Consider the following 27,949-nt stretch of genomic DNA (forward strand, 5'->3'; position numbering starts at 1 on the left):
TAGAGTGATTAATATCTTGTGCATTTTTGTTTATTTCCAAGCAGAACTTTCTTACATGCAGCAGAACTGTATTTCCAATTAAGTTTGTGTAAAATGATGGACCAAGTGCAGTTATATCTGCTTAGCTTTGGATACAGATAAAATTGTTTTTCATCTGTAGGCAGCCTGCTATCATGTTAAACTGTGAGAGAGAGAGTTATGGAAAGTCTCAATCTTGCCTGTTATTATACATAATAACAGATACACTTCTGCTTTAAAATGCACCTGAAACTTCTTTGGAAAATTCCTTACAGAGAAATGCTGATTAGACATGCACTAGTTTTGTGGAGTGTTATAGTGTGCAAGAAAATAGGTGGTATGAGGAAAGGATCCAGGATGCTCAATGCTAATATTATTACTGCAAAGCACAGCAAAAGAGTTCTTTTTAAAAACAAGTTATTTGGGGAATGATAAGGAATTGTGTCTTCTGATGCTCACAGTGTAATCATTGTGATAGTATAACTGTTCATTTCAAATATTTGTAAGGTTTCATTAGCATAACTTGTGTGACTTAAATGAGGCCACTCTAATTCCTATCTAAACCTGAGCAGCTCTGTAGCATTACTACCACTTGTGTGTAATCTCAGACTGTGACTTCGCCTTGTAGGAAGAATCTCTTCTCCTTTTGGAAGGGACAGATTTAATTAGTTCCTGGTTTGTTCAGATCATATTCTGCTGTTACATATGAATGGGTAAACTATGGGTAAACTTGCAAGCTTATAGTACATGCAAAAGTCATGGTTTGCCACTTAGAATGTAATAAATACAGTATTGCTTGCTACACACTGTTGCTACTGTAGTTGTGTACTTTATTTAACCATAATTAATTTTGTTCCTGTAGCACCCAACTGTGGTTCAATGCCAGTTTTGAATCAACTTTTAGCATTAAGCTCCTTGCCTTTGTGGAACATTTCTTGAAGTTGATTTATATCTGTCCCAGGTTATGGATATTTTCTTACTGTCCTCAACTGAGAACAGTTCATTTAGTGTCCATTCAAAGTTACAATGGTGCTGAAGAAAGTGACATACAATCATTTTTCACACTTATGACCGGTGCGGCATCCCCATGGTCATGTGATCAAAATTCAAACACTTGGCAACTGACTCATATTTTTGACATTTGTAGTGTCTCAGAGACATGTGATCACCTTTTGCGACTTTCTGACAAGCAAAGACAATAGGGAAGCAGGATTCACTTAACAACCATGTGATTCGCTATCAACTGTGGCAAGAAAGGTTGTAAAATACGGCAAAACACGCTTAACAAATGTCTCACTTAGCAATGGAAATTTTGGGCTCAATTCCGGTCATAAGGACTAAGTAGTCGAGGACTACTTATAGTCTCTAATTCACAAATGTTAAGTGGGCACACGGTGCTCCAATTGTTTGTCTAGCATTTTATAAAACAGGTACATGGCAGGAATGATCACATCTGGGGAAGAAATGGCAAACTAAAGCTAGCTCCATGATAAACAGAACCAATGACTGCAGTGAAATGAAGCCCCAGTGAGTCGACCAGCTCTTCATAATTGCTCTCTAGACAAGGAGATGCCTGAGATTACCCACAAGTACTCCAGACAATTGCTCCTCAGGAGGAGACTTCAAAACAGCAGACTGCAAGGCAAGTCTGCAGTTTTAGAGCTTTGGGAAATGAAGGAATAATCATCTTGCTCAAACCACAGTTGGGACCTTTAAAAAGATACTGGGTTTGTTTCCTTTTCTAACCACTTTCAGAAAATGTTTTTAAGTGCTTTTCAGCTATTAGGAATCTTTGGATCAGCAAGTTTTATAGCACTGGATGAGTTTCTTCCAATCCTTAGCGAAATGAGTTTTAAATACAAGTTTAAGGACTTAAGTTTTTTTCTGGACTAATTTTTTTTAATTAACGATAAAGAATCCTTCCTGATAAAGAATACTTTTGCTTTGAATTCTAATAATAAAAATATTCTAATATCATTTGCTTTATCATTCTAATGATAAAGAATACTTTTGCTTTGAATTCTAAAAATAAAATAAAATAAAATAAAACGCGTGCACGAAGAGAACCGGTGGTAACACCAGTTGGAACCCACCACTGATTCAGGAAAATGTAAACATGCAGCATCATAGCAACATTTGGAATCTACCTGCTATAGCAACTGTGGAAAACCAGTGGCAGGGAATTAATGATTAGATCAGCCTTCTAATCAGCTGCCATCCGGAGAGAATTAGGTGTGGATTGAAACAATAGTGTAAACAGGGTTAGATGGAAATTACCCTTCATTGTTACTAAATCATTATTTGCTAGTTTGAAAATGGGGAAATATTTAATGTCTTCTTGTATGTATTGATTATTTCTTGAAAATGTTACTTTCTTATCTTTTTAAAAATACATTCCTTAAGAGTTACTTTCAACTATATGGCCTGATCTGGAAAACGCTGCAGGGATGGGGGAGGGAGGGAGGGAGGGAGGGGGAGGAGAGAGAGAGAGAGATTGATTTATGAATCTTCATTGTTTGTTACAGGGTACTCTTTACTTATCTTATTCCTTATGTTATTTATGGTGGAAATATATTGACTTAACCCCTTGGAATAACCTGAAAATAGTCAGTGATGTCATAATTTAGTTACAAATACATGCTTCAACTAAAGACTCATAATTATTACATTTCGTCTTGGCAACTCAGAATCTTTGAACTCCAGAAATGGAACGTGCCACCACAAATATGTTTGCTTTTTTGGATCAGCTACATGACTCTTTAACCCCTAAAAGGATAACAAGCTTTAAGTTTCTATAAAGTAGCTTTTAATAAGTTTCATGGGAATATTTGACATATATTTTCTGTGTAATTTTGTATAGTAGATATTTGTTATTTCTGTCACTTGTTCTATATTATTCACTCATCATATTTGTTCAACTCAGCCTCCAAAGCGAAAATGTAAGAAAAAGTTTACTCTGGATTCTTCAGTTAATGGGTGGATTCTTACATAACACTGTAGATATAGGATAGTCTGACTCACAAGGTTGTTCTGAAAGTGCAGGAGGAAAAGGAGAAGCTGTTACCGGTTCCCTGAAAGAAAGGATGTACATGGTTTTTAAAAATGACATTGTTGTTTCTGAAATTCTGTGAATGAAATGAGTGCTGCCGTGAATCAAGATGCTATTTCCATATGAGTAAGACAGATCTGCAATGATAGTTAATTATAGGACTTCCAAACCATTCCTTCCACAATAAGTAGGAAAAATGAGAGTGAGTCATCTTACCATAACAACCAATAGGCAGTATATGCTGTGTTGGAACCAATAATAAATATTCTACTCTGTCCTTTCTAACCATAAAATTGTCTTTAATTTTCTTCCTAAAAGCAGCTGCTTAGTATGCTATGAAGGATCCTTGGTGCTTTCTGAGCTTGGTTGTTTTCTTGCAGATGTTTCATTATCCAAACTAGGTAATATCATCAATGCATTTGCAAGAAAACAACCAAGCTGAGGGAGCACCAAGAACCCTTCGTTTCAACCTGAGCTACAAATATTCTCCTTTATTAGTATGCGATGAGCTTGAGAAACTTCCTGCTCATTAAGTACTATGGGTTGTGAGCAGAATACCTGAAAAGTGTATATAACTTTACTTACTTACTTACTTACTTACTTACTTACTTACTTATTTATTTATTTATTAGTTTGATTTATATGCTGCCCTTCTCCGGAGACTCAGGGCAGCTTACAATGCATTATTGGGGTTGTTCAAACCTTATAATCTTTGGAAAGACACAGATCTAGATGATATATGGAGAGAGCACTATAATACAGAAGATAAACACAATCTGCCATCCTGTTGTATGGTCTTCCAGATATATGGGTTTTTATTTGAGACTTATAACTTGAGTCTGGGAAAGAGCTTAAGATCCAGTAGTATTTTACAGTAGGAGAGACACTAGCTAAGGAACTTGTAGGAAATAATTATTGTTGTAATTGGAGCCAAAGGGAAGAAAAATGACTATGAAGCAATAATGGTCTATGACAGTGATGGCTAAAATTTTTGCCATCACGTGCCAGGAACAGAGGGGAGGCGGGGTTGTGTGCATGCGTGCCCACACCCATAATTCTATGCACCCCACCCCCACGCATGCACGCGTGACCCCCCAGCTCCCCCCAGCTCCCCCCAGCTCCTGGCACGCGATGGCACGGTGAGCCCCGTAGGCCTGTTTTTCTCTCTCCCCAGGCTCCAGCGCCTTTCTAGGAGCCTGTGGAGGGCGAAAACGGCCTTCCCCACCCCCTGGAGACCCTCCAGAGGCCGGAAATGGCCAGTTTGCCTACTTCTGATCCGGAAGTTGGCAAATGGGCCATTTCCAGCCTCCGGGGGGGGATGGGGAAGGCAGTTTTCTCCCTCCCCAAGCTCCTAGAAAGGCTCTGCAGCCTGGGGAGAGAGAAAAACAGGCTTTCCCCACTACCACCCTGAGGCCCTCCGGAGGCACGAAACAGTCTGTTTCCCTACTTCCATTGGGCCCAGAAGGCCTGAAAATCAGCTGGCCGGCACGAGCTCACGTGCCCACCGATACGCTTACATTTGCCACCTGTGGCATGCATGCCATAGGTTCGCCATCACGGGTCTATGATCATCTTAGATTGCTGAAAGTTCTTGGGTGAAAGAACTAAGAGCAGAGAAAGTGGCATGGGATCCTTCTATTTGGTGCAGATGCCTAGAGGGAGAACAGGAACTGAAGACCCCAAAAAGAAAATCAAAATGTTGCTAATTGCAAGAGGTTGCCAGCCAATTTTAACAAAAACCCTTAATTAACTCTGGGAAATTTATCATTTTGGGTAGGCATACTGTTAAATTAACTGAAGGAACATTATTGCCCAGAAGACAGATGTTTAATCTAAGAATGTAGATTTGGCATGAAACAATTCACCTTCTTATTTTGAAGGCAGAAGCCTAAAGAGAGAGAGGAGCTGAAGCTTTATAACTTTAGCTGAATTCTGCTTTTTGGTTATCTGAAATCATCACTCTTTCTGAGAAGCTATATTTTTCTATCCTGGATAAGTTACCACTAAAAGTTAAAAATAGCTTAATAAGCAGCTTCTTATGTGCAGTATTTTGATGTTTGATCCTAAAGAACACACCACAAGGATTTTAGTTACAAGGTAATGAGAAATTGTCCAAGTAAAGGGCAATGAGTGCGTAGCTTATAGTATCTTTAAAGCACATAAAAATACCTTCTTTTAAGATTATGGTGCTGGGCTTCTTTATCTCTAGCCTGGCTATAACAGAAGAGTCCAGGATATCTAAGGCATCTGTGCCTTTTCATGTTGCTTCTATTTTCTGATTTGAGAGGAAAACAGGCTTCAAATACATCTAAAGACTCCTGATTTGGAATTAATCGTATTTATAATAGGTGGAAGATGTTTGAACTTTTATCTTGCATGTCTCAGAATGATCTTTTAAATCCAGTTGTCCAATTGCTCAGATTCTCATGTTAAATTTTCCAAAATCTTCAATGTTCTGTGCATTTTCCCCAGACTTTCTGCACCTAGGCAACAATACCTTGATGTTAGAATAGTTGCTTTATTCATAGAAAACAGAAGCCATGTATCAGTGGTGAAATCCTACCAGTTTGCACTCGTTCGGGCAAACTGGTAGTAAAAAAACCCTATGGGTTCCTCCAAACCAATATTTTCAGCGATCAGCTGTGCCACGCAATTTAAAATTGCTAGAAAGCAGGAAATCCTACTTTTTAGTGAATCTAAATCGCGTGGCACAGCTGTTCTCCCCTCCCTGTTATGCTTACCTTCTGAAACCTCCTTTTTCTGTGCGTTTGGCGCATGCATTTTGCGCGCACTGCGCACGGCTGGCAAACCGGTAGCAAACCGGTTCAGTTTTCACCACTGCCATGTATGTTAATCTAGCAGCAGTCTCTGATTTAACACTAATTGTATTAATATAGATTTTTCTTCTTTTTAAGCGTAGTACATTTATTTGACACAAACTTTTGTGACCTTCTTTCATCTTGCATAGTAAGCTTGTTGGTGTAGCCAATCATATGTTTGAAAATCCACAGAAGTATAGACTAATGTTTTACCAAGTTGGATTTTAGGAGTTAAAGCATCAGATAGGGAGACATCATATTGGTGGAAGCTAGTCTACCTAATTTCCTTGTTGGTTCTGCCATAAAACAAACATAGGTAACACATTATGGTTAAATATTAATGGAATAGATCAGATAGATTTTTGTTTAGGATAGATTATTCCATCTGACCCACAAGAGCTAGAGACAACATGATATACATGTGCTGCTGCACACCTACTCACAGCCACTTTGTGTCATTAGTTGTCCCTGCAAAACTCATACACATCTTCACAGAGAATTGGGAACGGCTTTTAGAGCAATCATCTGGACTTGTCAAAGGATGTAGCCTTTCCATTGCTTTAACAAGAGGATGTCTCCCTTGGTCAAGCATGCTTTTCAATGCATCTCCATTGAATGCTTTGCACAGCTCTAATGCAAATGCTATAAATTATGGACCAAAAGCTATCCCTTGTTAACAGCTTTCCCAGTTAATCCTTGCATGTTTATTCATTCCTTTCTTTGTCAGCATTTGTATTGGTTTAGCAAATCTTTCTTACAGTATGTTCCTGCATGTTGTGGCAACCATTTGAACTACAGGCATAAGAGTTGCTCTTTGGATTTGTATCTAGCGTGTAGTTGAATCAGTCAGACCAAAGGAAAATAAGTGTGATATTATATGTGAAAGAAGTGCACACAAATATTGAGATACCGTGTTTTCCCGAAAATAAGACCCTGTCTTATATTTTTTTGAACCCCGAAATAAGCGCTTGGCCTTATTTTCGAGGAGGTCTTATTATTTTGGGGCGCGTGGAGCAAGACGGGGCTCCTCTTGCCATCTTACCTGATTTCCAGCTCTGTCTCCCTAACACTAACCAGAGGAAATGGCAGGGACCGGCTGTGCATGCATTTAAATATTTTTTGGGAGGGCTTATTTTCAGGGGGGGCTTATTTTAGCACATGCGCTCAAAAGCCCAATTGGGCTTATTATCCGGGGACATCTTATTTTCGGGGAAATAGGGTATAGCCATTTGAGAATGGTGATCCTATTGAGATCATTTCAATAAGACTACAAGGAAGGAAAAACAACACAAATTTATTGTGAGGGTGAGCTCTAGATCTAATGTCATCTCCTATTGTTTTAGGATTTCTCATCAAATCGAAGGTAAAACCATATGTTTGAAAGCAACCACTCTCCATCAGATTATTATAGTAATTAATACTTTTATTTCAATAAGTAGTGGATGAGTTGCATATAACAGTTTTCTACCCTGCTTTCTTGCCACTTAAAAAAGAATTCCAAAACAGGGGTGCAGAATGACTGTGTCTTATAAACTATTGGTCTCACCATCTATAAGGGTGCAGTAATCATACGATGAGATGTTACATTTAATCAGATTTGACTGTAGTCCTGTCATATGATCCTGTTTCATTTTTTATATTGAGATAGTTATATAAAAATCCTATAGATGCACTCTTTGAAGTCAGTGGAATTTAAAAGAAATCTAACTGGCCTTCCTACATCATTTGATTGACATAGGAATTGTTTGTTGCGCATGGAACAAAGCAGTCATGATTCTACAGAAAGCTGGTGGTGTCACTTCTTATATTCTAGAAAAAATAACCCAAGTCTGTTTTTCAAGGGGCAGACGTTTAGCAATATAAGCCATTGTCTCTTCCATAGTTCCAAAGAGCCGAGGTGGCGCAGTGGTTAGAGTGCAGTACTGCAGCTACTTCAGCTGACTGCTAGTTCAGCAGATCAGCGGATCAAATCTCACCGGCTCAAGGTTGACTCAACCTTCCATCCTTCCGAGGTGGGTAAAATGAGGACCCAGATTGTTAGGGGGCAATATGCTATTTAGTATGCTGTCTTTGGTGTAAGCCGCCCAGAGTCCTCGGAGAGTGGGCGGCATAGAAATATGACTAATAAAATAAATAAAACAAAATAAATAGTTCGGGATTGTAGAAGCCATGAATCAGAAAGAGCCTGGTATCATCTCTTCGGTTCAACAAATGTAATGAAAAGACATAAGTGTTTCCGATAACTCATTCCATCAGATGCATAGGGATTAATCTGATGCAGCATTTGAAAAGGGGATAAGGCAAGAGGGAGAGGAAGGCATGGTGGTTTTGTAGGTGAGACAGATTATAAGTACCTCCTCAATTAGAAACTGTAATGCATTAAAAAAAAACTATTGTGTTTTCCAGGACCTTCTGAGGTAACTTGAAACCTTATGATATATGTGAACTCAGGGGGGATTAAAATGCATGGATATTAGCTTGTCATTTTGAGTCTTGATATCAAATTTGTGTCCATTAAAAGCTTTGTGCAAAGTCAGACTTGTTTGCATAAGAATTCTTTGTTACTCAGAAAAGGTGCTGCTGGGCTCCTTTTCTTGGATTCATATGGGGGATTTAAGAAGTTTAGTGTGTCTAAACCTTTTGATTAAAATACACTTTAGATTACAATAAGAGGTTCAGTTTCAAAGTAATGTATCATTTACATACAGCAAAGTACATCAGGCTACAGCATAATGTGATTCTGTGTCATAGCCACTGTTTCTTAGATTTAATGTTCTGTACTCAGTATTAGCTACTTAACTTTAAAAAGGCACAAGATGTCCAGAAAAGTTCCCAGAAAATGCTTGGAGTGCAATGAGAGAAAATGGAATAAGATAAAGCTATTTAGTCCTCTCCCTCTCCCTCCCTCTCTCCTTCCCTCCGTCTCCCCCTTCCCCCCTCCTCCCCTCTCTCTCCTGCTTCCTCTCCATCTCTATCTATCTAGTATGCCATGCAACCCAATGACTCTGTTCAACTCGCACAAAGACATTATAATGAAATCAATAAAACATGAAAGATAAAACATGGCAAGTGCAATACAATGGGTGGGGTTGTCTCACTTTCCGTCACCAAAAGCCTGGGTGAAGAGGCAAATCTTCATGACTCTTCTAAACAACAAAGTCAGAGCCATCTGGATCATAGGAGAAACTTGTTCTGGAGGGCTGCTACAGAGAAGGTGCATTTCCTGGATCCCAGTAAATGACATTGTTTAATCATAGAAACCTGCAGCATGCCAACCCTATACAATTGAATCGGCTAGGCAGATACTATAGGAGACAGCGTGACTTCACAGTGACTTTATGAAAAGAAATTCCCTTGAAAGGATCATGTGGTTGTGAAAGTGCCCTCGCCTAAAGCAAACTTCCAACTCGTATACAAGTTGAGTTTCTGCGGAAGCCTGATGTTGTCAGCCTAATGCGTGGGCTAGCAGATACAAACTTAGTCAGATAACAAGTTAGAATCTCGACTCAGTGTTTAAGTCCACAAAATCTTCAAAGTACACCATTTGTTTGCTTTGTAAGGAAAAAACAAATAAAACCAGTGTTGTAGAATACACATTTCCTTTTGATAAGAGCAAAGACTTTCAGATTGCTAATCATCTGTAGTTTTTTTAAATTTTTCAGAGCGATTGAAAATTACTGATCTGATTAATCTGGGGATCTCCTTAATTGATATAACTTGTTCAAAGCTTTAATATAAACTGTCTTGTTAAATGCAGAGGAATGTGAAAATAATTTAGGGGTTTCACCAGCAGTAGCAATTAGCGTGTAAGTTTTAACTTGTTAAAAATTGTGGTTCCTATTTTGTTCTGTTTTTATTTAATATTTTATACAATATATTGTAAGAGTTCTTTTATATCTTGGGTGTAAAACAGAAATCTGAGATACTCATTCTTTGAGGCACCATTTTCTTAACTACTGTTGATTATGGAATTCCCATAACACTCAAGAGAGTATAGCCCAAGGAAAACTGATGACTAACGTATATGAAAGAGTAGGGTGGGGAAGGCTGTTTTAAAAATAGTCCTGCAGCTTAATTTTGATCGGGTCGGGAGAGGCAGGGACATGCTATGCCACAAAGTACAAATAAGGTATTTTGTAGTTTCAAGAAAGCCTAATATATATTCACTAGTGGGAACATGTTTCATAAAACAAAGACTGAGGGGGCATTGGTCTCTTAAATTATGCGGGAAATTACTTTGTCAATTGCAGATAAAGAATTTAATGCAATTTGATTGGCTAGGACCTCTTGTGAAGGGAAAATATAATGAAAGGAATCCAAAGCAATTAAGATAGTAAACCACTAGGACCTCCAAGAACAAAGAAGTTGCACAAAGGCAGAAGAAGAGCAACTTCAAAAAAAAAGGGGGGGAGGAGAAACAAAGAGGAGCAGGCCAATGAGACAAAACGGTCTGAGGAATGGTCCATCATAATCAAGTGTAAACTGCTTTAATATTTCCCTGAATGAGAAGTGAGGTTAAAATGCTGTAAATAAAGTTGGGTCAGAGTTAAAGATGCAACAGGCATTTTCCTGTAAATAAGCGATTCTGCACCATCCATTCTTCTGAAAGGATAATAGATTAGAAGAGAAGGATTTGGCTGTGGGGAGGAACTTCATAGCAAGGGGGAAATGTTGGCTTGTGTTTTAAATAAGGATCGGCATCTTTCCGAACAGTCCAAATCTTTCAATTCTATGCATAAGCAAGCCTGCACAGATATAACCTTTTACTAATTTGTTTAAATTATACCTCAAATTATGTAGTCTTCACTCCGGCGTTCACTAGGAGCAACTCCCAGCATTGTTGCTGGGTCATTTGATTGTTCCCAATTCTTCATAACACAGTGTACAACTTTCCACCAAGATTGACTGACTATTCCTGTAAACTCATGCTTATGTCATGATGATGTCTAATGATTTGCCTTCTATACTAGTGGCTCTTTTTTATTGCCTTAGATTTTTCTGATCATTGAGGTCTGCTCCAGTAACTTTTGTCTTTGCACTATTTGTCCAAAATAACCAAGCTGTAGCATTTGAGCTTCCAACGAGTTGTCTGATTTTATTTCATTTCTATTGAAGGATTTATTCTTGCGATCCAACCTTTTCTCCACACTGTTCTCCAGCAACACAATCTAAAGGCATCATTTTTCTTCATTCAGTCTTTACATTCATATGGTTTTATGGGAAGACTGCTGACTTTGAAAATATATACTGTAACTTTGTTGCCAGTGTGCTTAGGGACTATTTGAAGTTACAACGGCACTGAAAAAAGTGACTTAAGACCATTTTTCACACTAACAACCCTTGCAACATCTCCATAGTCACATGATCAAAATTCAGACACTTGGCAACTGGCATGTATTTATGACGGTTGCAGTGTCCTCAGGTCATGTGGTTCCTTTTGCAACCTTCTGACAAGGAAAGGCAATGGGAAAGCCAGATTCACTTAATAACTATGTTACTAATTGAACAACTGTGCTGATTCACTTAACAACTATGACAAGAAAAGTTGTAAAATGGGGCAAAACTCACTTAACAAATGTTTCAGTTAGCAACATAAGTTTTGGGCTCAATTGTGGTTGTAAGTTGAGGACTATCTGTAATTGTAGATTTGGTTTTAAAAAAACCCTATTGAATTAAATACAGTGATATCTTGGTACTCAACTATTTTGAAATTCATTGAATTTGGTACTCAATGCATTTTGATGTGAAAATTTTGTCCCAATACTCATTGTTTTTTTGGTACTCAACACACAAACTAGAACTTGTTCGATGTCAGCTGCCTTATGACTCACTACATTATTCTTTATGGGAAAATTGTTTGGTGCTCATCATTTTTGGTACCTCCTGGAACCAATTAACTATGAGTACCAAGGTACCACTGTACAATGGCTTTTGTACTCGTTTCTATTAACAAGGAATTAAACCTTCCTTGGTGATTTATAATTTTGTCATTTGTATCTTATGATTTATTATTGTATCTTATTTACAATTTATGATTTATCACTTTGTTGTTTGTACACTGAGAGTTATGCACTAGAGACAGATACCTTGTGTGTTTAATCATACTTGGCTAATAAGAATATTCCATTCTATTCCACTCATCAGGTTCAACATATCTGTGATTATTAATATTTCTCCCAGCAATTTTAATTACAGTTTCTGTTTAATTAAAGATACAATTCCTGATTCTCTACTCCAATATTTTTCATGATGTATTCTGCAAAAAGTTAAATAAAGTGAGAGTTTGCAATCTTGGATTTCTCAATTTTGAGTGATTTAGTTCCTTCATTTGATTGCTTCATTTTGATTTAGTTGTCCCATTTTCCATTTTTGCTACCTGTCATACACATTTTTTAGTAGGAAGGATGACCACTTTCCTATGTTTTTAAAGATTACCTACAAACTGTTATGATTAAATGTGTTTATGTAATTAATGAGACAAAAGTAATAATTATGTTTGCAACTCTTTCACTATTTCTTTCGCAATTAATGTTAACAGTGTAATCATTATTCTCTTAGTAGTGTGTGAGATAAGTGCAGTTGTTCAGTGCTATGAGCCTTCTTTAATACAGTTTTGTGTTGTGGATTATAAATTGATTTTTTCCAGTCACTTGGCCATTATTTTGCTTTCTGGCAACAGAGTGCAGTTAAAACACTACTTGTGGTTTCTGGCTTGCATAGTTTTAAATAATTCTGCTGATATTTCATCCAATTCTGCAATTTTGTTGTATGCAATATTTTCTAGACCCCAGTTAACTTCACGTTCCTGGATTCATGACTCTAGTTTAGTGATTAAAACTTTTGCCATATCATCAATGTTACATACTTTTTCTAAAGTTATTCTGTGTATTTGTACCAACTCTTATTTATCTTCACTGCAATGATAAGGAATGAAAGAGGTCATATCTTGTTGTTTCATGTTTTTGTTTTCTTAAGTTGAAGATAAAATTTTAGAAGAAGATCTGAGCTGCAATTAGTCTTGTTTTTGCTGGCTGCCTGAAAGTTCTCATCTTTGCTTTCATAGCATACATTCAATTTTATTTTGTTGTTCCCCATCAGTTGATTTCCATATGAAGATCAATCTTTAAGTTGTTGGAAGAAGGAATTTGCTATAACAAAATGGGAAGAAGTTTATTAGTTTGTGACTTGCTTTGTATTATGCACCAGTGACAACTTTTCTCATTCTTTCAGATGCTATTTTACTTTAATTTCAGCATTCCAAGATCCTATAATTAGCATGGCTTTTTTGGTGCTGTTTTGATAAGATGGTGTATAGACTTGTTCAGCTTTCACTTTTGTGGTTTGAGTTGTAATGTTTGGTATTGATTGGCTTACCGTGGACTCAAATTGAGTCGTCTGTCACTCTTGACTAACTTCCTTTTGTTAATAACAACAGTTAGTCCATTTCTTCCAAATTTCTTGTCCTCAGTAGAAGAATTGATGCTCCTCTAATGTAAAGTGGCCAATCCCAGACCATTTCAATTTCCTGATTCCCAGCATGTTAAATTTTGACTTTTCTGCTTGGGCATCATCAGCTTTGTGTTGATTTATAGGTCAGACATTCCATGTCTTAATGGATACATACCTTTGCTTACCGCGCTGGATTTTTGTTTTGCCTCTGGGCTGTGGCGGCTGAAGTTCTTGTAGGTTTAATCCAATGATATCATAAGCACCAAAGCTATGCATTTTCCTCAGCTCTTTTCTAGTACCTTATTGAATACCTTTAGACTTGGAGAATGTGGGGCTCACATTCCAGCACTGTATTGTCTTGACATTTTTCCAGTTGTGAACGTCCATTTGGGTTTGTTTGGGGTTTTTTGGGTTTTTTTAGCAGAGAGTCAGTTCTTTTTCCAATGATTTGCTTTTAGTCTGAGTCCTTGGACTATAAGATGCCAATTGTGGGTGATACTTGCAGGAATGCACATTTTCAGTTGAATAGCTCATTGTATCCTTGACATGCCTTTACTACTAGAAAGTAATTCTTCATAAAGGGGGAAATTAGAGAACCTTGGTTTCTATTCCTGTGGACTTTTTTTTTTTTACTAGATGAGGTAGAGATGATGCTTCAGGGTCTTGATGGGTATATCTAGTACAAAAATTCCCTAATTTGTCATTGTGAATTTTGTATTTATTTATTGTTTATTTATTGGTTCAATTTATATGCCGCCCTTTTCCGGAGACTCAGGGTGGCTTAAAATGCGTTAAGCAATAGCCTTCATACTTTTTGTATATACCTGCTTAGTAGGGCTTTCGCCCCCCCCAAAGCGGTGTTCTTTTTTATACAAAGTCAGCTTATTGCCCCCACAAACCGGGTCCTCATTTTACCTACCTCGAAAGGATGGAAGGCTGAGTCAACCTTGAGCCTGGTGAAATTTGAACTTGCAGTAATTGCAGGCAGCTGGTGTTACTTTAACAGTGCATTAGTCTGCTGTGCCACCAAGGCTCCTTGTATGATTTAGACAGTTCAGAAATGTCTCATACCAAGCATGTTAGCACTATTGGCCAGTCAGATACAAATAATAGAACCTGCCCAATGCAATACTAATAACTGCTGGCATTGTATATGTTTTCAAATGTATAAACAGATAATGAATAGGTGCTATGAAGCTGTTCTTACGGTATGAAAATTCTGAGATGATGGTACAGTTGGGACACTTCTTATCTGGCATTTTTGGAAACTGAAACTTCATCTCTTACAAAAAACATAGGATCTCTGTTTTCTAACCCACATGGCTTGTTGAAGTCAGCTTGCTACATTGAATTGAACAGTTGCACATCCTACAGCGGTATACTGAAACTTTTAGGATTGTAAAGATAAATCATATACAAAGTTAGCTGCAGCAAATAAACTGAAATTGATTTTTTTAGATACCCATGAGTTGAAATGGACTGTATTGGTCACTGTTGATCAGAAGATCCTACCATTTATGGTAATGGCCAGGATATGAAAAACAAAGAAGAGTCATCAGAACGGATATAGTAATAACAGTATTCTGGTACAATGTATTCAATGAGCAAATAGTATCAATTAGACTTGTTTTAGACAGTTGTTTAATGTATTAATGATTTTGGTAATGATTAATGATTTTGTAGTAGTGAATAGTTTCTGCCTTTTAGGACTAACTATCAGTAATAAAGGAACTAAGAGACAAGAAATAGGTTGCAGACTAGCATTGAATAGCACAACAATAAAGACTTGGAAAATATATTCAGATGATGTTGATGTGTCTATTCTTACAAAGATTAGAATCGGGCAGGCAATGAATGGCTTTCCTGTACCACTATGAGATTGGGCTCTGAAGAAGCAGAATAAAAGGAATATTTATGCTTTTGAACTTTGGTATTGGAAAAGAAAAAAATTGTAGTACAACTCAATCCAGAGTTTTAACTCTAATGATCAGGTTCAAATTATCATGTTTTGGGATGTGTTATTCAAATACCTAGTTTTCTTGAGAAGTTCATAGTGCTGGGAAATAGGGAAGGAAAGAAAAGATGAGAATCTTCAAGAACAAGATGGATGGACTTGTTTAGAAGAGCAATGTTGGAAGACCAGCAGGGCCAAATTAAGGACAGATCGTCCTGGAGATGCCCTGTATATATGTCACTAAGAGTTAGCACTAGCTTGATGTCACATACTGATTTGATCAAAGTCCCTGAGTTCATTTCCAGAAGATTTAGGCAAACTAATTCCTATTTTGATAACAATACTATTCGTTCATGCTGCTTCCTAATTTCCCTTAAGAAGACCTTGAAGAGTAAATTGTTACTGGAATGAGCCCACCACTTCAAAAGTGGAGGAAGAAGAGAGATATTTTAGGTCAACTCTTTCCTTTGCACCAAGTTGCTTGAGCGACCCTTTTTTCCTTGACAGCTCTGTTACAGTTGGACAAATTCCATTTGCATTTCTCCAGCAGTCCAACTTGTCATTTTGGACAGGTTTTTTTTTTTCTTTCAGCTTTTTTCCCCCAGTTTTATTTCTCTCAATATGTCAAAGAAAATCTCTGTATGGAACAATCTGCTTGCCAGCTGTTTGTCTAAAAGGCTCTTTTTCTTCCCTCTTTACAGACAGAAACTGAAACAAGGGACTGTTTAACACAGCCAAGTCATCTTTGAAAAATCAAATCAAATATCCATGCTGTTCCTTATTTTTTTTTTCTGCCTCTACATGCATGAAGATTCTTGAAGGATGAAAATAAATATGATTGCACAAAAATAAATATAACTTGTTACAATTAACTTTTTTGCACATAAGTGTTGATAATTACAGGGGAATTTATTAAATGGGGAGCAGATATATTTTATGCCAGTTTCAACTTCTGAGTTGCCTTCAAGGGCAACCACATGCAGCATGAATTGCACTAGTTTAGCCAAGATGTGACAAAAGCACTAATCCCCCCCTCCACAACCCCTGGTTGGGAACAGACAGTGGATAACTTGAACCCAAGCCAGAGAGGAGATGTGATAGAAGTCTTGATCTAGGGCTTGATGACCATAAAAGATTGAGTGGGACATAAAGGCTGCAGTTGTATCCCAGCAGGACAGAGTAAGAAGCCCACTGGTTCCAAGGATTTTCCATATATTGCTCCTGATGGAATCATGCTACCCTAGAAAGAACTCCTTGGCTCACATTCCTATTGGAACAGCAGTAAAGGTCTTTGTTGACTGGTCCACTGTCAATGTCAATCTCTGCCAATCATTCTCTCTCAGCCTAACCCACCTCATAGGATTGTTGTTTTGGGGAAAATAGGGAGTAGGGTAGAGTATTAGGTATCTTTTCCACCTTGAGTTATTTATAAAGAATAATAAAGGTGGAATAAAAACCAAATAATCTAGCAATCAAAATTTAGTTTCTAGGGACTTTCAGCTATACTCATGTGATTGGTATTAAGTGTATCGCAATACTGCCTCTCCCAGACCATGTGTGGGACTCTGCAGTCTTTACACAAAGGAAGCAGTTAGAAAAGTGACCTGTTGCCCTTTATAAAACAGCTATTTCTGTTTAAGGATTGCATCACTCAGTATCAGGTCTCTCCCGCTGCAAAGGTGTGTGTTCACTGTGAGATGATCTCACTTGGAGCAGAGTAATCCCCTTGGTGGTGTCCATTGTTTTTCTTTCCACAACTGACATGGGCTGAAGAGTTTTTCCTGTGCTGGAGTTGACCCAAGAAACTCTCGTGCTTAATAAAGCATTTTTAATCAGCATATTTTCAGGGGGGAAAAACACTGTTGTAGTCATTCTATTACTGTGTTCCTCTAGGATTAAAATCTGAATCAAATGTTGCTGAGGGAAGAGGTCGCCTTGTCAGGATGTAATTTATTTCAGTCTTTTAGTAAAGAAACCATGGCAGTATAATTCATCACTTTTTATTGGTCTGTCTCCCTGCTAGGCATATAGTGAAATGTTGGGGGTAGCAGGCTAAAAGCCTGCTCTGTTTCCTGGAATAATTTATAAAATGAATAATTATTATTATACCAGCCAGAAACCTAGTTAAGCCATTTGTAGAAGAACATCATGGCTGCCATCCAAAGACCTACTTGAAGTATACCCATAGGCTAAAATGGGCCCAGTGAGACTGTTTGTAAATAATCAACTCCTCCTTTTTAATGGCCTTTGCTATGCTGTAGGGATTGCTGTGATCAAAATGGAAATTCAAAGCTATCTTAGAAACACAGATCTGTCTGTCCAGTTCCTTGGATCTTGTCCAGGGTCTGGTAAAGTTCAGTTCATTTCATTCAGATGGAAAATACCATATGAGAACCATCTAAGACAGTGGCCCCCCACCTTTTGGGCACCAGGGACCAGTTCCATGGAGTTTTTCTGCAGACCCGAGGGGGTGTGGTTTCATGTGTTGCCTGCATCCCATGGATGCAGGCAACACATGGATGGGACTTTGCTTGTTTCTGCGGCCCAGTTTCTGCATGCTGCAGACTGGTGCCAGCCTACGGGCCAGGGGTTGGGGACTCCTAGTCAAAGATGCTTCAAAGTGTATTTGTTTATTTTCTCATCTCTATAAAGTGACACAGATTGGAAAGGAATGCGTGTCTTTAGAATTATTACCTCTTTTAAATAATTTGACTATTTCTATTACAGTAAATATGTACACATATTATATGGTAATATGTACATATAAATAGTGTATGTTTACTCAAATTTGTTTGCCATTCTGGTGATGCTTCATAATACCAGCTCACACAAGTTCACCAGCTCACACTGTATTTCGTACATTGCTGTCCTCTTCTACACCAGAAGGTCAGCTTGTGAGGTATATGCATCCTAGTGCATGTGCCCCTTGTGTTGGCACTCTTGAATAAATGCTCATTGTGTGATTAGTTTCTCACCCACCCCACCCCATTACTCAAATGGAATTCTCAAAATGCCGATAGTGTGAATCAGCCTACAGTTTCAGCCTGCATGAAATATATACTGAATCGGTAATTGAAGAGCTTTCAAGAAAAGCCCTCCCCTCCCGTTTTTCCCCCTGTAATTTCTTTCCAAGAACTCACAATAACGTGCTCAAGAATGCTGAGGCTCTCTCTAGCTTTAAAAAAAAAGGGTATTCCATCCCTTTCCAAAGGAATCCCAGGATGCACTTGGTTCACAAAAAGGCCTGTTGCAAAGCAGCCAATGTGATGACATCATGCAGGCCTTTGGCCCATGGAGGTTGGCTTGCTAAGCATTTGATAGCGTTTCAGTAATGGATAGTCTCTGGCAGACTGCCCTGGAGGGAATGAGAATATTCCATTGGTCTGGGAAAGCCTGTATCAGTTGCTGCCTTTCCTTTCTCAGGAGTCTTTAATCAGATTTATGGAAACCGCTTTTAGGGGCAGATTTTATTTAAAGCTGAGAACAGTGAAAATGAACCTGGGAAAATAAACACTCGCAATATACAGACGTGCACAAGAGAAAAAATGGGAAAGGAAAGGAAGGAGAAAACAGTTAAACACTTGGGAATTTTTTTTTTTAATTAAGTATTTCCTTTATTATTCTTTTTGGTTTGCAGTGCTTTAGAAGCAAAGCTTAATCATTTCTCCTGAAATTGAGAAATCAAGAATGCTTCCTATCTACTTTAAGGAACAAAAGTTGGATTTGCATCTTATTAAACATAATGTGGTTTGATTGATTTTGCATAGCAAGTTGCATAACCCCAGCTCAAGTATTTTGTTTGCTAAACCATCTTTAAACATGGTTTACTATGTTTAGTTGACTATGTTTACTATGTTTCCTTAGAGAAGGAAAGCTAACATACGACTGATGTATGTACAGTATACAGAATGAATACTTTGTCTTCATGTATACATAAGGGTGAAAATGGTTCTTGGGCCAGGTGAGTGGAAAGGCTGAAGCATTAACAAAGAGTAAGTTATAGGGAGAAACTTGATCTCAGCATCCCAGAGATCAAAGGTGGACATACAACAGCAGTGTAAGATAGGTGGGAAAAAGTAGAACAAAAATGTACAATTCATTTCCTGTATGGGGAATGCAGAAGGGATTGGGCTGTCCTCGCAATACAACTGGAAAAATCAAGGCCGAGCATCTCGTTTTCCAGCTGTGAAAAACGCATAACTAAAAGTGGGCAAAACATTTCAGAATTCAAACGTCCCACTTTGTGGAATGGCTGTTTCAAGGACAAAACAGGCTGTTCCAATTTCTTTGGGGGGTGTTCTGAGCTCAAGAGCCTTCTGAAATGATGAAAGGAACAGTTTTTCACAAGAAGAGAAAAGGAAATCAAATTCAAAGCAATTAGAATCCAGAAACATTTTGTACACGATTCTGTGTAGCCAAGCCAGGAGAAGTGGTCTAGGGGTTTGAAGCAGAGGTGGGAAACTATGGCCCTTTATGACTTGTGGACTTCAACTCCCAGAATTCCTGAGCCAGCATAGCTGACTCAGGAATTCTGACAGTTGAAGTCCACAAGTCATAAAACGGCCATAGTTCCCCACCTCTGGTTTAAAGAGATGTTGGTACTTCTGTAAAAGTTTGCTACATTTGTACAAAAAGAAAAGGCAAAAATGAGGCAGCAAACACTTTTAGTGCAAGCTCTGCAAAGTACCCCAGTACTAGGGGTAGGACTAATCCATCACTTAATAAAGGTCACATCACATTTCCTTGGTTGGATGAGGTTTAATACATATACAGTCCACATAGAATATTTTCAGAGAGGCTCCATTTCTACCTTTAAGAACACAGCAACAGGAGTCATAATCAGTGGAAGATGATTAGGTTCTTCTGGCTCACAAGGCAAGACAAAACTTTTTTCATTATAATTTGGAAAGGTCGCTCTGATTTGAATCTACCACACCTTGACCATAGAAAAAGCCTTGGACATCTACATTTCTTTGTTTTTTGCGGGGGGGAGGGGAAGGACACTTAAAGTTTCAGGCAGCTCCTCCAAGACCAAGGAATTTACTGGAAAAGGAGCACTGGAAAATATATTCCTTTGTGGGAATATTGCCTTCCCTTAGGGGAGATTTTAAATGTGAAAAATATGTAGCAAATCCTGAGGATGATTAACATGTTTATTTGTGTCTCTGAAAGACAAACATTACATTCTAAATGTACTAATTCAAAACAATGTATGTGGCCCAGAACCAAGAATGACACGTGGCAGTTCTTCCAAGCTGAGTTCTTTATTGTTTCACACCTATAGAGGAAATCTTGCCAGACTGAGCACTCTACTGTCTGCATCTACAGTATTTTATGTAAGCTTTTAGGGAGGGGTTGTCCTCACCCTCTTTCTCTCACACATGATATCTGGGCTCAGCTGCCAATCTTATTCCTCTGGAATAAATCCCCAGTTCAATCTTCTACTCAGATTCTGTGGCTGAAGTGAATTTAATGTTGCTGTTCACCAGGGCTGCTTTTTACAATCCAATGCAATCTATTTGAATGAAGTGGGACATCAACAATTCTGAGCCACGAAACACTAGTTGGAGATTATTAGAATTTTAATTCTAATTTTAAAATTTTAAATCACAGTTGAGGATATCTAATTTAGGATGTGTTTTCCTGATAGCTAGGAACCTATCTATGTTGGAATGTAAATTCATGACTTACAGAAGTGGCTCCCTTTCAGCTGAGTGTATTATAGGAGAAGGTAAACAGTGCCCTATCAGCTCCACCATCATAGATGTAATTGTTACTGTTATTACATAAATTACATAAAGTAATTGTCACTGTTGTAGTCTGCAACTTCTGGAGCTCTCATGTTGTCTATCTCTGATGCAAAAGGAATTGTTTTTGGGAGAATTAAACCTAATATCAATATAAAAATAGGATATATCTTGTCTAAATTATCTAAGTATTTAGAACAGGCTGAGGAAGAGAACAAAATTTCTAGGGAGCATTATGTGGGCTAAGGACCTAATTAAATATGAATGGGCTCTCTAAGATGTCTTTTCTGCTTATATATTTAGATAAGATATATCCTATCTTTATATTGATAGGATATTAGGAGCCATCGTGGTGCAGTGGTTAGAATGCAGTATTGCAGACTAATTCAGCTCACTGCCAAGCATTTTATCCTCACTGCCTCAAGGTTGACTCAGCCTTCCATCCTTCCAAGGTCGGTAAAATGAGGACTCAGACATATACCACATCACAGTGCTTTACAGCCCTCTCTAAGCGGTTTACAGAGTCAGCATAGTCTGGGTCCTCATTCTACTGAACTCGGAAAGATGGAAGGCTGAGTCAACCTTGAGCTGGTGAGAATCGAACTGCTGCATTGCTGGCAGTCGACAGTCAGCAGAATAGTGGTGCAGCAAAAGCAGGCAAATGTTGGTCAGCATTGCCAAGTCTAAAAGTCTTTGATCTCTAAACACTCCCTAGTTATCCCAGATAGCAGAGTCTGCAAGTGGGTGGGAACTAGCTTAGGGAATTTTCCCTAAGGAACATGTTTCTGATTCTGCTTCTATTCTTTTTCTCTGCTGTAAAGACAATTAAATCATTCAGAGTCTCTATAGCACTCACACTTTTAGGATTATGGGAAGACAAAAGTTGCTGTTGTGGAGTTTAACTGTATGTCCTCAGGACTTGGATATGACTCAAGAATACAAATGCTGCAGTACTACAAAGGATAGCGAAGTACTTGTCATGCTTCATCTTATATTAAATAATTTCATAGAAAGTTCTTTGTCAAATAGAGTGTTTTCTTTGCAGGAGGCTTTATTTAGCTGGAAGAAAAAGTCAAACTTCAGCTAAAGTTCTCCCCAACTTTATGGTTTTCAAATAAAAGGAGGGTTTGAGCAGTGACAGAATAATTATCTCTTGCCATCACAATGATAAACTATGTACCTAGTACCCACTAGAAACTCTTTAATACATTGTGATTAAAATGTATTAACTCATTAAAACACATTAAAATGTGTTGCTCTCTATAGATCTGCTGCATTATCATGCAACCAGAAGTAAAACATGCTGCCCCCTCTCAGAAATCATCTTTGGTTCTGACCATGAAGCTATGAGGGGGACCACTGTTAATACTAGAAATAAATGACAAAAGGCAAGAACAAATTGGCAGCAAATAAATCCAGTCTTTCTTCCCCAATATCTTTATCTTCCCAATAAAGCAAAGTGAGATGTGCTACTGAAGCCCCGGCTTCAATCTGAGATTGTGGCGATAAATCTTACTTAGATGCTTAGAAGTGGCATAAAGTCACTTTGGGTGCATCCTGAAATTCTGAAAAGGATTGTCTGTCTGAAAAGGAAAATGCTATCCTCCCGTCTGTTCAAAAAGAAGTATTTACTAAACTAGAGTAATTTGTTTGACCAAGAAATGTGCTCTGAATTTTATATGTTCTCTGCGTTCAACTCGGATGTCTTTCAGTTTCTCTGTGGATGCCAGAGTTGGTTCTACATATAGCCTTTTTGTACAAATAACCCATGCAAATTGCTGCCCAATTTGTGGTATCTTCTGTGGACTAGGTTATTTATTCTAAAATAGCTCTTTACTGAACACTTAGTGTCTCAATGATCCGCTTGTCCAGTTGGACCTGATATTTCTAAATCATATGTCTTCTTTCCTGCAGGTGTACATTATCAAGGTCACTTGGTCCAATGGCTCAACAGAGGCAATTTATCGACGCTACAGCAAGTTCTTTGATCTGCAGGTAAGATTTCTAAATTCCTCTCAGAGACTGGAATTTTCATTTCATGGAGTGGTAATGTTATTTTACTTGATTTTGTGCTCACACTGTATCTTTAGGGCAACATCTTTTATACTTACATGCATGCAGCTATTGGCCTAATATTACTGCCTTGGGTGCTATTTTAGACTTGATACAAAAATAATTCACACTATTTGTCTCCAGACTTTTGCTCAGCTGTTTTCTTTTCCTTTGTAATGGCTAGCAGGAGACTTCTTTCCTATAAATATATAAGTGCATTAAGAGCATTTATAACAATATTAAAATACCAACTTTTAATCAAAATCAAAGCGTATCTATAATTATTATTGAGCAATCCAAAGAATCATATCTATATCTGATCAGAGATAAGAAAGATTCTACTTGGGTCAATCCAAAGAATGTTTTTCAATGGTCTAGACTAGGTCATAGCCATGTTCATATTAGTAACCTAAATAGGAAGAGCTTTATCAATTACAGTTCAAACTAATGTTAGTGGCTTTTATTAAATCTGTTAACTCCATGTTGTTTGCTATTTGGCTTCCAATTACTGTACATGTTTCATTTTCTTCTATTGTACTTTTTGTCTTGGTATAAAAAAGAAAATTGGATTAATATGTGATGATAACTTTCTCTTCAGTTACTTCAGACAAAGGAATGATTTTCATAGGAACAGGACTTTTTCTATGAGCTCATATTGTTTTGTGATGGGCAGGAGATTTTAGATGCCACTATTAAGAGAATATTTGAGGCTCAGGGCTGAACGTTGTCTTTGAGCATGGTTGTTTTCTTGTAGACATTTTTTTTAAAAAATTTGATTTATATGCCGCCCTTCTCCGAAGACTCAGGGCGGCTTACAATGTGCTCAGCAATAGCCTTCATCCTTTTGTATATTTATACAAAGTCAGCTTATTGCCCTCACAACTGGGTCCTCAGTGCACTGATGATGTTACCCTTATGGGTAATGAAATGTCTGCAGGAAAAACAACCAAGCTCAGAAAGTACCAAGGATCCCACAGATGCCACTATTTTGAAAGGAAAATGTTTTTGGCACCTGAATAGATTTTATTTGTTTATTTAATGAATTTCTAGGCAGCATATCTCAACTCTGGCTGGTGAATAATATTAAAACGAGTTAAAAGCAGTTCCAGTCAGAAATAACAAACACTAAAATACACAGTAGCTGAGGAAGGTATCAAATCAACAGTCACTAATACAGCCAGGAGGCAAGTTTGTCCACTTACTCAGAGCCCTCGGTCCAGTCATAGAATCAGATCTTGAGGGCCTTATGAAAGGTTTTTAGTATTGTGATCACTAATCTATCTGGCTGATATTGTGGAAACTTTGCTTGGTATAAGAACTATTTTTTAATTCTTTGCCGAATTGTATCGCAGAATTCCTGCCCTTTAAATTTTGATACTTTTTTTTTTCAAAGGAGGCTTTTGAAATATTTGGACAGCAATCCTTGAGCAGCATAACCAAGATCTACTTGGTTTTTTCCCTGTTTCTAAAGCTGACCTTCCAGAGTTTTGAAAAAATTTGTAAGATTTTAAAACAAAGACCTGTTTTTCTTAGAAACGTATGTCTATTTTCCTATATGTTTTCTGCCTCCACATCAGTATTCCTCTCTGTTCAAATCAGATGTGTGATATGCTGAGTTAATTTGCTCTAATCCCAAGGAAGTGAGTGAATATATTACACAATGCTTCTGTGCAAAAGGACTATAAAAGCTTGACTATTATCATTCTCTAGTATCTTTAGCCAAGCTGCATTAAGAGTAGAATTTGTCCTGCCATGATTTGTAAATAAGACTACCTTAACATGATCCTCTGCCTACTTACAAATTCTAATCTTTAAATTTACACTTGCTCACTTGTAAAAATGTTTGTTATTGCAAACATTTTACATTATATAGTTCAAGCACTGCTGTGTCTTAATATTGTTATTATTTCAGAAGTCATTTCAAACAAATCAAAACATTTTTAGCATCAAATTATAATTGTAGAAGAGCGGCTGAGTTGGAAGGCGGAATTAAATATGTCATCAGTTTGGAGTCATTGTGTTGCCACAAGAGACCCAAGTCCAGCTGCCCCATGAATTCCATTGACCCTTACCCAACGCCAATTTAGCTTTGACCATTAGTTGACTAGATTCTTGTGTATAGCAGGGGTGAAATCTACTTACCTTCCCTACTGCTTCGTAAGTGCGCATGCCATCGTCACATCCAATTTTTGACCCTCTGCGCATGCGCAAAGCCTTTTGTGCATGCGCAGAGGGTAAAAAACAGCTTACTTCCTGGTTAAAACTAGGAAGTAACGACATCCTGGCAGGTGGGCAGAGCCTCACGCTGCCACTGCTACTGGTTCACCTAACCACGTGCCGTCGCCACTACCGATTTGCACAAGTCGCGCAAGAACTGGCAGGATTTCATCACTGGTGTATAGGTAGCAATAATAAACTCTTCTTACTTTAAATAAATGAATGCTCCTGGTTATTTGCTCCCGACAATAACTGTTGATTGTAGTTTATCTAGCAGAAGCTATGCCTCACTGTTGAATGCTGTTTTGTTACTTAATTTAAGCTTAAAAGTATGAATTGTTTGTTTGTTTGTTTGTTTCCTGCCTTTATTATTTTTATAATAAAGGCAGGAAGTAGACATATCTAATATTCTTTCCAATTTTCATGAAGTCTGGTGCTTTTCTCTGAAGTACTGTAGTCTGGTAGTACTAGCTTTTGGTCTCAGTCCATGCAGGGCTTTCCTGCATTGGCAGCTAGCAGAAGACTCATTCCACCAGGCCCCCAGAATAAGCCAAGCTGGCTGAAAAGTCGCCTTGATATTAAATCTCTGCTGCTTTTTATGCACTTCTCAGTTGAGTCTTACTTTTTGGAATTATCTGAGAAATTCCCCCATATTGTGCCAATATCCAAAATAGAATGAGCAAGTGGTGCATAAGGAAAACCCATTAGAGATACCTGACTCTGGAGCAGTGTTTGAAATCCAAAATCCATGAATGGTTTGTTATGTAATCAAAAGCCTGAACCTTATGAGGAGGTGGGGGGGAAAGCCAGCTCTCAGCACTTCTGGGCATCAATTCTCTTGTTTGTGAATATGAGTGATGCGTATGATCAGACTGAATTCTATTTATCGCTGCTATCCTTTTCTTGGCAATGTCATTGACTGCAGTAAAGAGACTATATAGTATGAGTCTATATTTACAGTATTAGCCATAGGAAATCTCAGATTCCCAATCCTGAGTAACTTGAATAAGAAATGATCAGAAACACACACAGAGAGCCACAGAAGCAGGAATGCTATTATAGAGGGAAATGAGTATGGTAGCCTTTAAATAAACATGTGGGCACACCCTTAGCCACAACAGCATTGCTGAGAGACTTGAAGAGAGATTAGTGATTCCAAATTCAGGTAGGAATTGTATACCACTCCAAGGTCCCTTCCAACTCTGTTATTCTATTCTATTCTATACTACCAGATAATCACAGGACTGTTAGTATAGACTGAGAAGTAAACAGCAACAATTCAGGGGAACAGTGTTAAATCCCTTCTGATTTTTTGCAATAAAAGTACCATGAATGTATCCATGCATTCATTGGGAGCCGAGTTTTGTTGAGGGAAGCTTTAGTTCTCTAAGAGAAAAAAAAAGTTGCTTCTCTGTGTTGCTTTCTTCAGCTATAACTAGTTTACCTCTTTCAGCCTTGCTGAATAAATCCCACGTAAAGTGTTTACTTCCTAATCCTGCAGATGATATGTTAAAAAAGTCAGCACCACTAACTGGATGCATACTAGGAAGAATACAAGTTGAAACACAGGCACTGCAAACTGGAAGATGGGATACCTTCAGAATTCCCAATTTAATTTTCTATCTGTCTTCATTCCCTCGAGAAGTGATAAAATATACTTTTAGAGTAAATGATGAATCATTAGAGACCTATAACAAACAATGCTTGCCCTTTGTTACGGTTTCAAGTTGAAGGAAAAAGTTCAAATGGGAGCTAATGTCCGAACCACCATACAATCACTTAATAAGAAACTGTGGCAGAAAAGCTGTACCCAGCCATTTTTGACAGAATTGGGTCAAGTTTGCAAGATCCTGTTGTTAACATCTCAGACTTAGAGAAAATAAGTTAGTACCCCATTATCCTCTCTTACTGAAGATTTAGTCATTAATCGTAGGTATGCACTGACTGGAAATGATGCTTAAATTATGTTATTAATCTTCAAGAAGATTATATCTTATTTGCTATGATCTGGTTTCAATCAATGCTGCAGTTTACTATGAATGCTATTATGTGTAAGTCAAAGATTTGTTAACTTCCAGAAATGATACTCAAAAAGAAGTGATGATTTTGATATTCCTTTATTAGCTGAAGAGGTCATCAGTAACTGTTTGTAAGAACCCTATCTATACAAACACATTAGACGTGTGTCTTTTTGGATGTATGCATGAGCATATGGCTGACATGCCAAGACAAGATACAAATATTTTTCATTTTGCAGAATACTAAAATGCTGATTTAGGTGGTTTGATCTGCTGCTTTATATGTAAAAGCTTTCACACAGCCACAACATCTGACCCATTTTGTATAAAAAGCATAGGGCTACATTTTTCATTGTTTCGAGGGAATGCATATTGAAAAATGATTAAATTGGAGATGCCAAATCAGCAGTTTCATGTAAAAGAAGAAAAATTTCTGGATGGCTCTTATGAGATGTCAAATGACTTTTAAGTAAAAAATGCAAAGCTTTCAAAGAATTTATTAATGACTTGATACGCTGAACACTATTCATTTTTGCTGATCTAAGTAAATCATTCTGATGATAGAATTGAAGCTCTGGGTATATTGCTACCCCAAGAGCTTAGAAGAATAAAGAAAAGAGCATATG

General features: G+C 37.8%; 1 protein-coding gene across 4 annotated transcripts in view; it reads left to right on the forward strand.

Annotated features, from left to right (window-relative positions):
* Positions 1-27,949, forward strand: part of SH3PXD2B (SH3 and PX domains 2B) — a 129,972-nt gene that overhangs the window by 3,005 nt on the left and 99,018 nt on the right. For all 4 annotated transcript variants that reach the window (XM_034405576.3, XM_087887409.1, XM_087887408.1 and 1 more), the window contains exon 2: positions 22,951-23,031. In XM_034405576.3, coding sequence (XP_034261467.2) covers positions 22,951-23,031 — 81 coding nt within the window. The remainder of the gene's footprint in view (positions 1-22,950; positions 23,032-27,949) is intronic.

The sequence above is a fragment of the Pantherophis guttatus genome, chromosome 2, assembly GCF_059756535.1.
Source record: "Pantherophis guttatus breed Tessera chromosome 2, ASM5975653v1, whole genome shotgun sequence".
Taxonomy (NCBI): Eukaryota; Metazoa; Chordata; class Lepidosauria; order Squamata; family Colubridae; genus Pantherophis; species Pantherophis guttatus.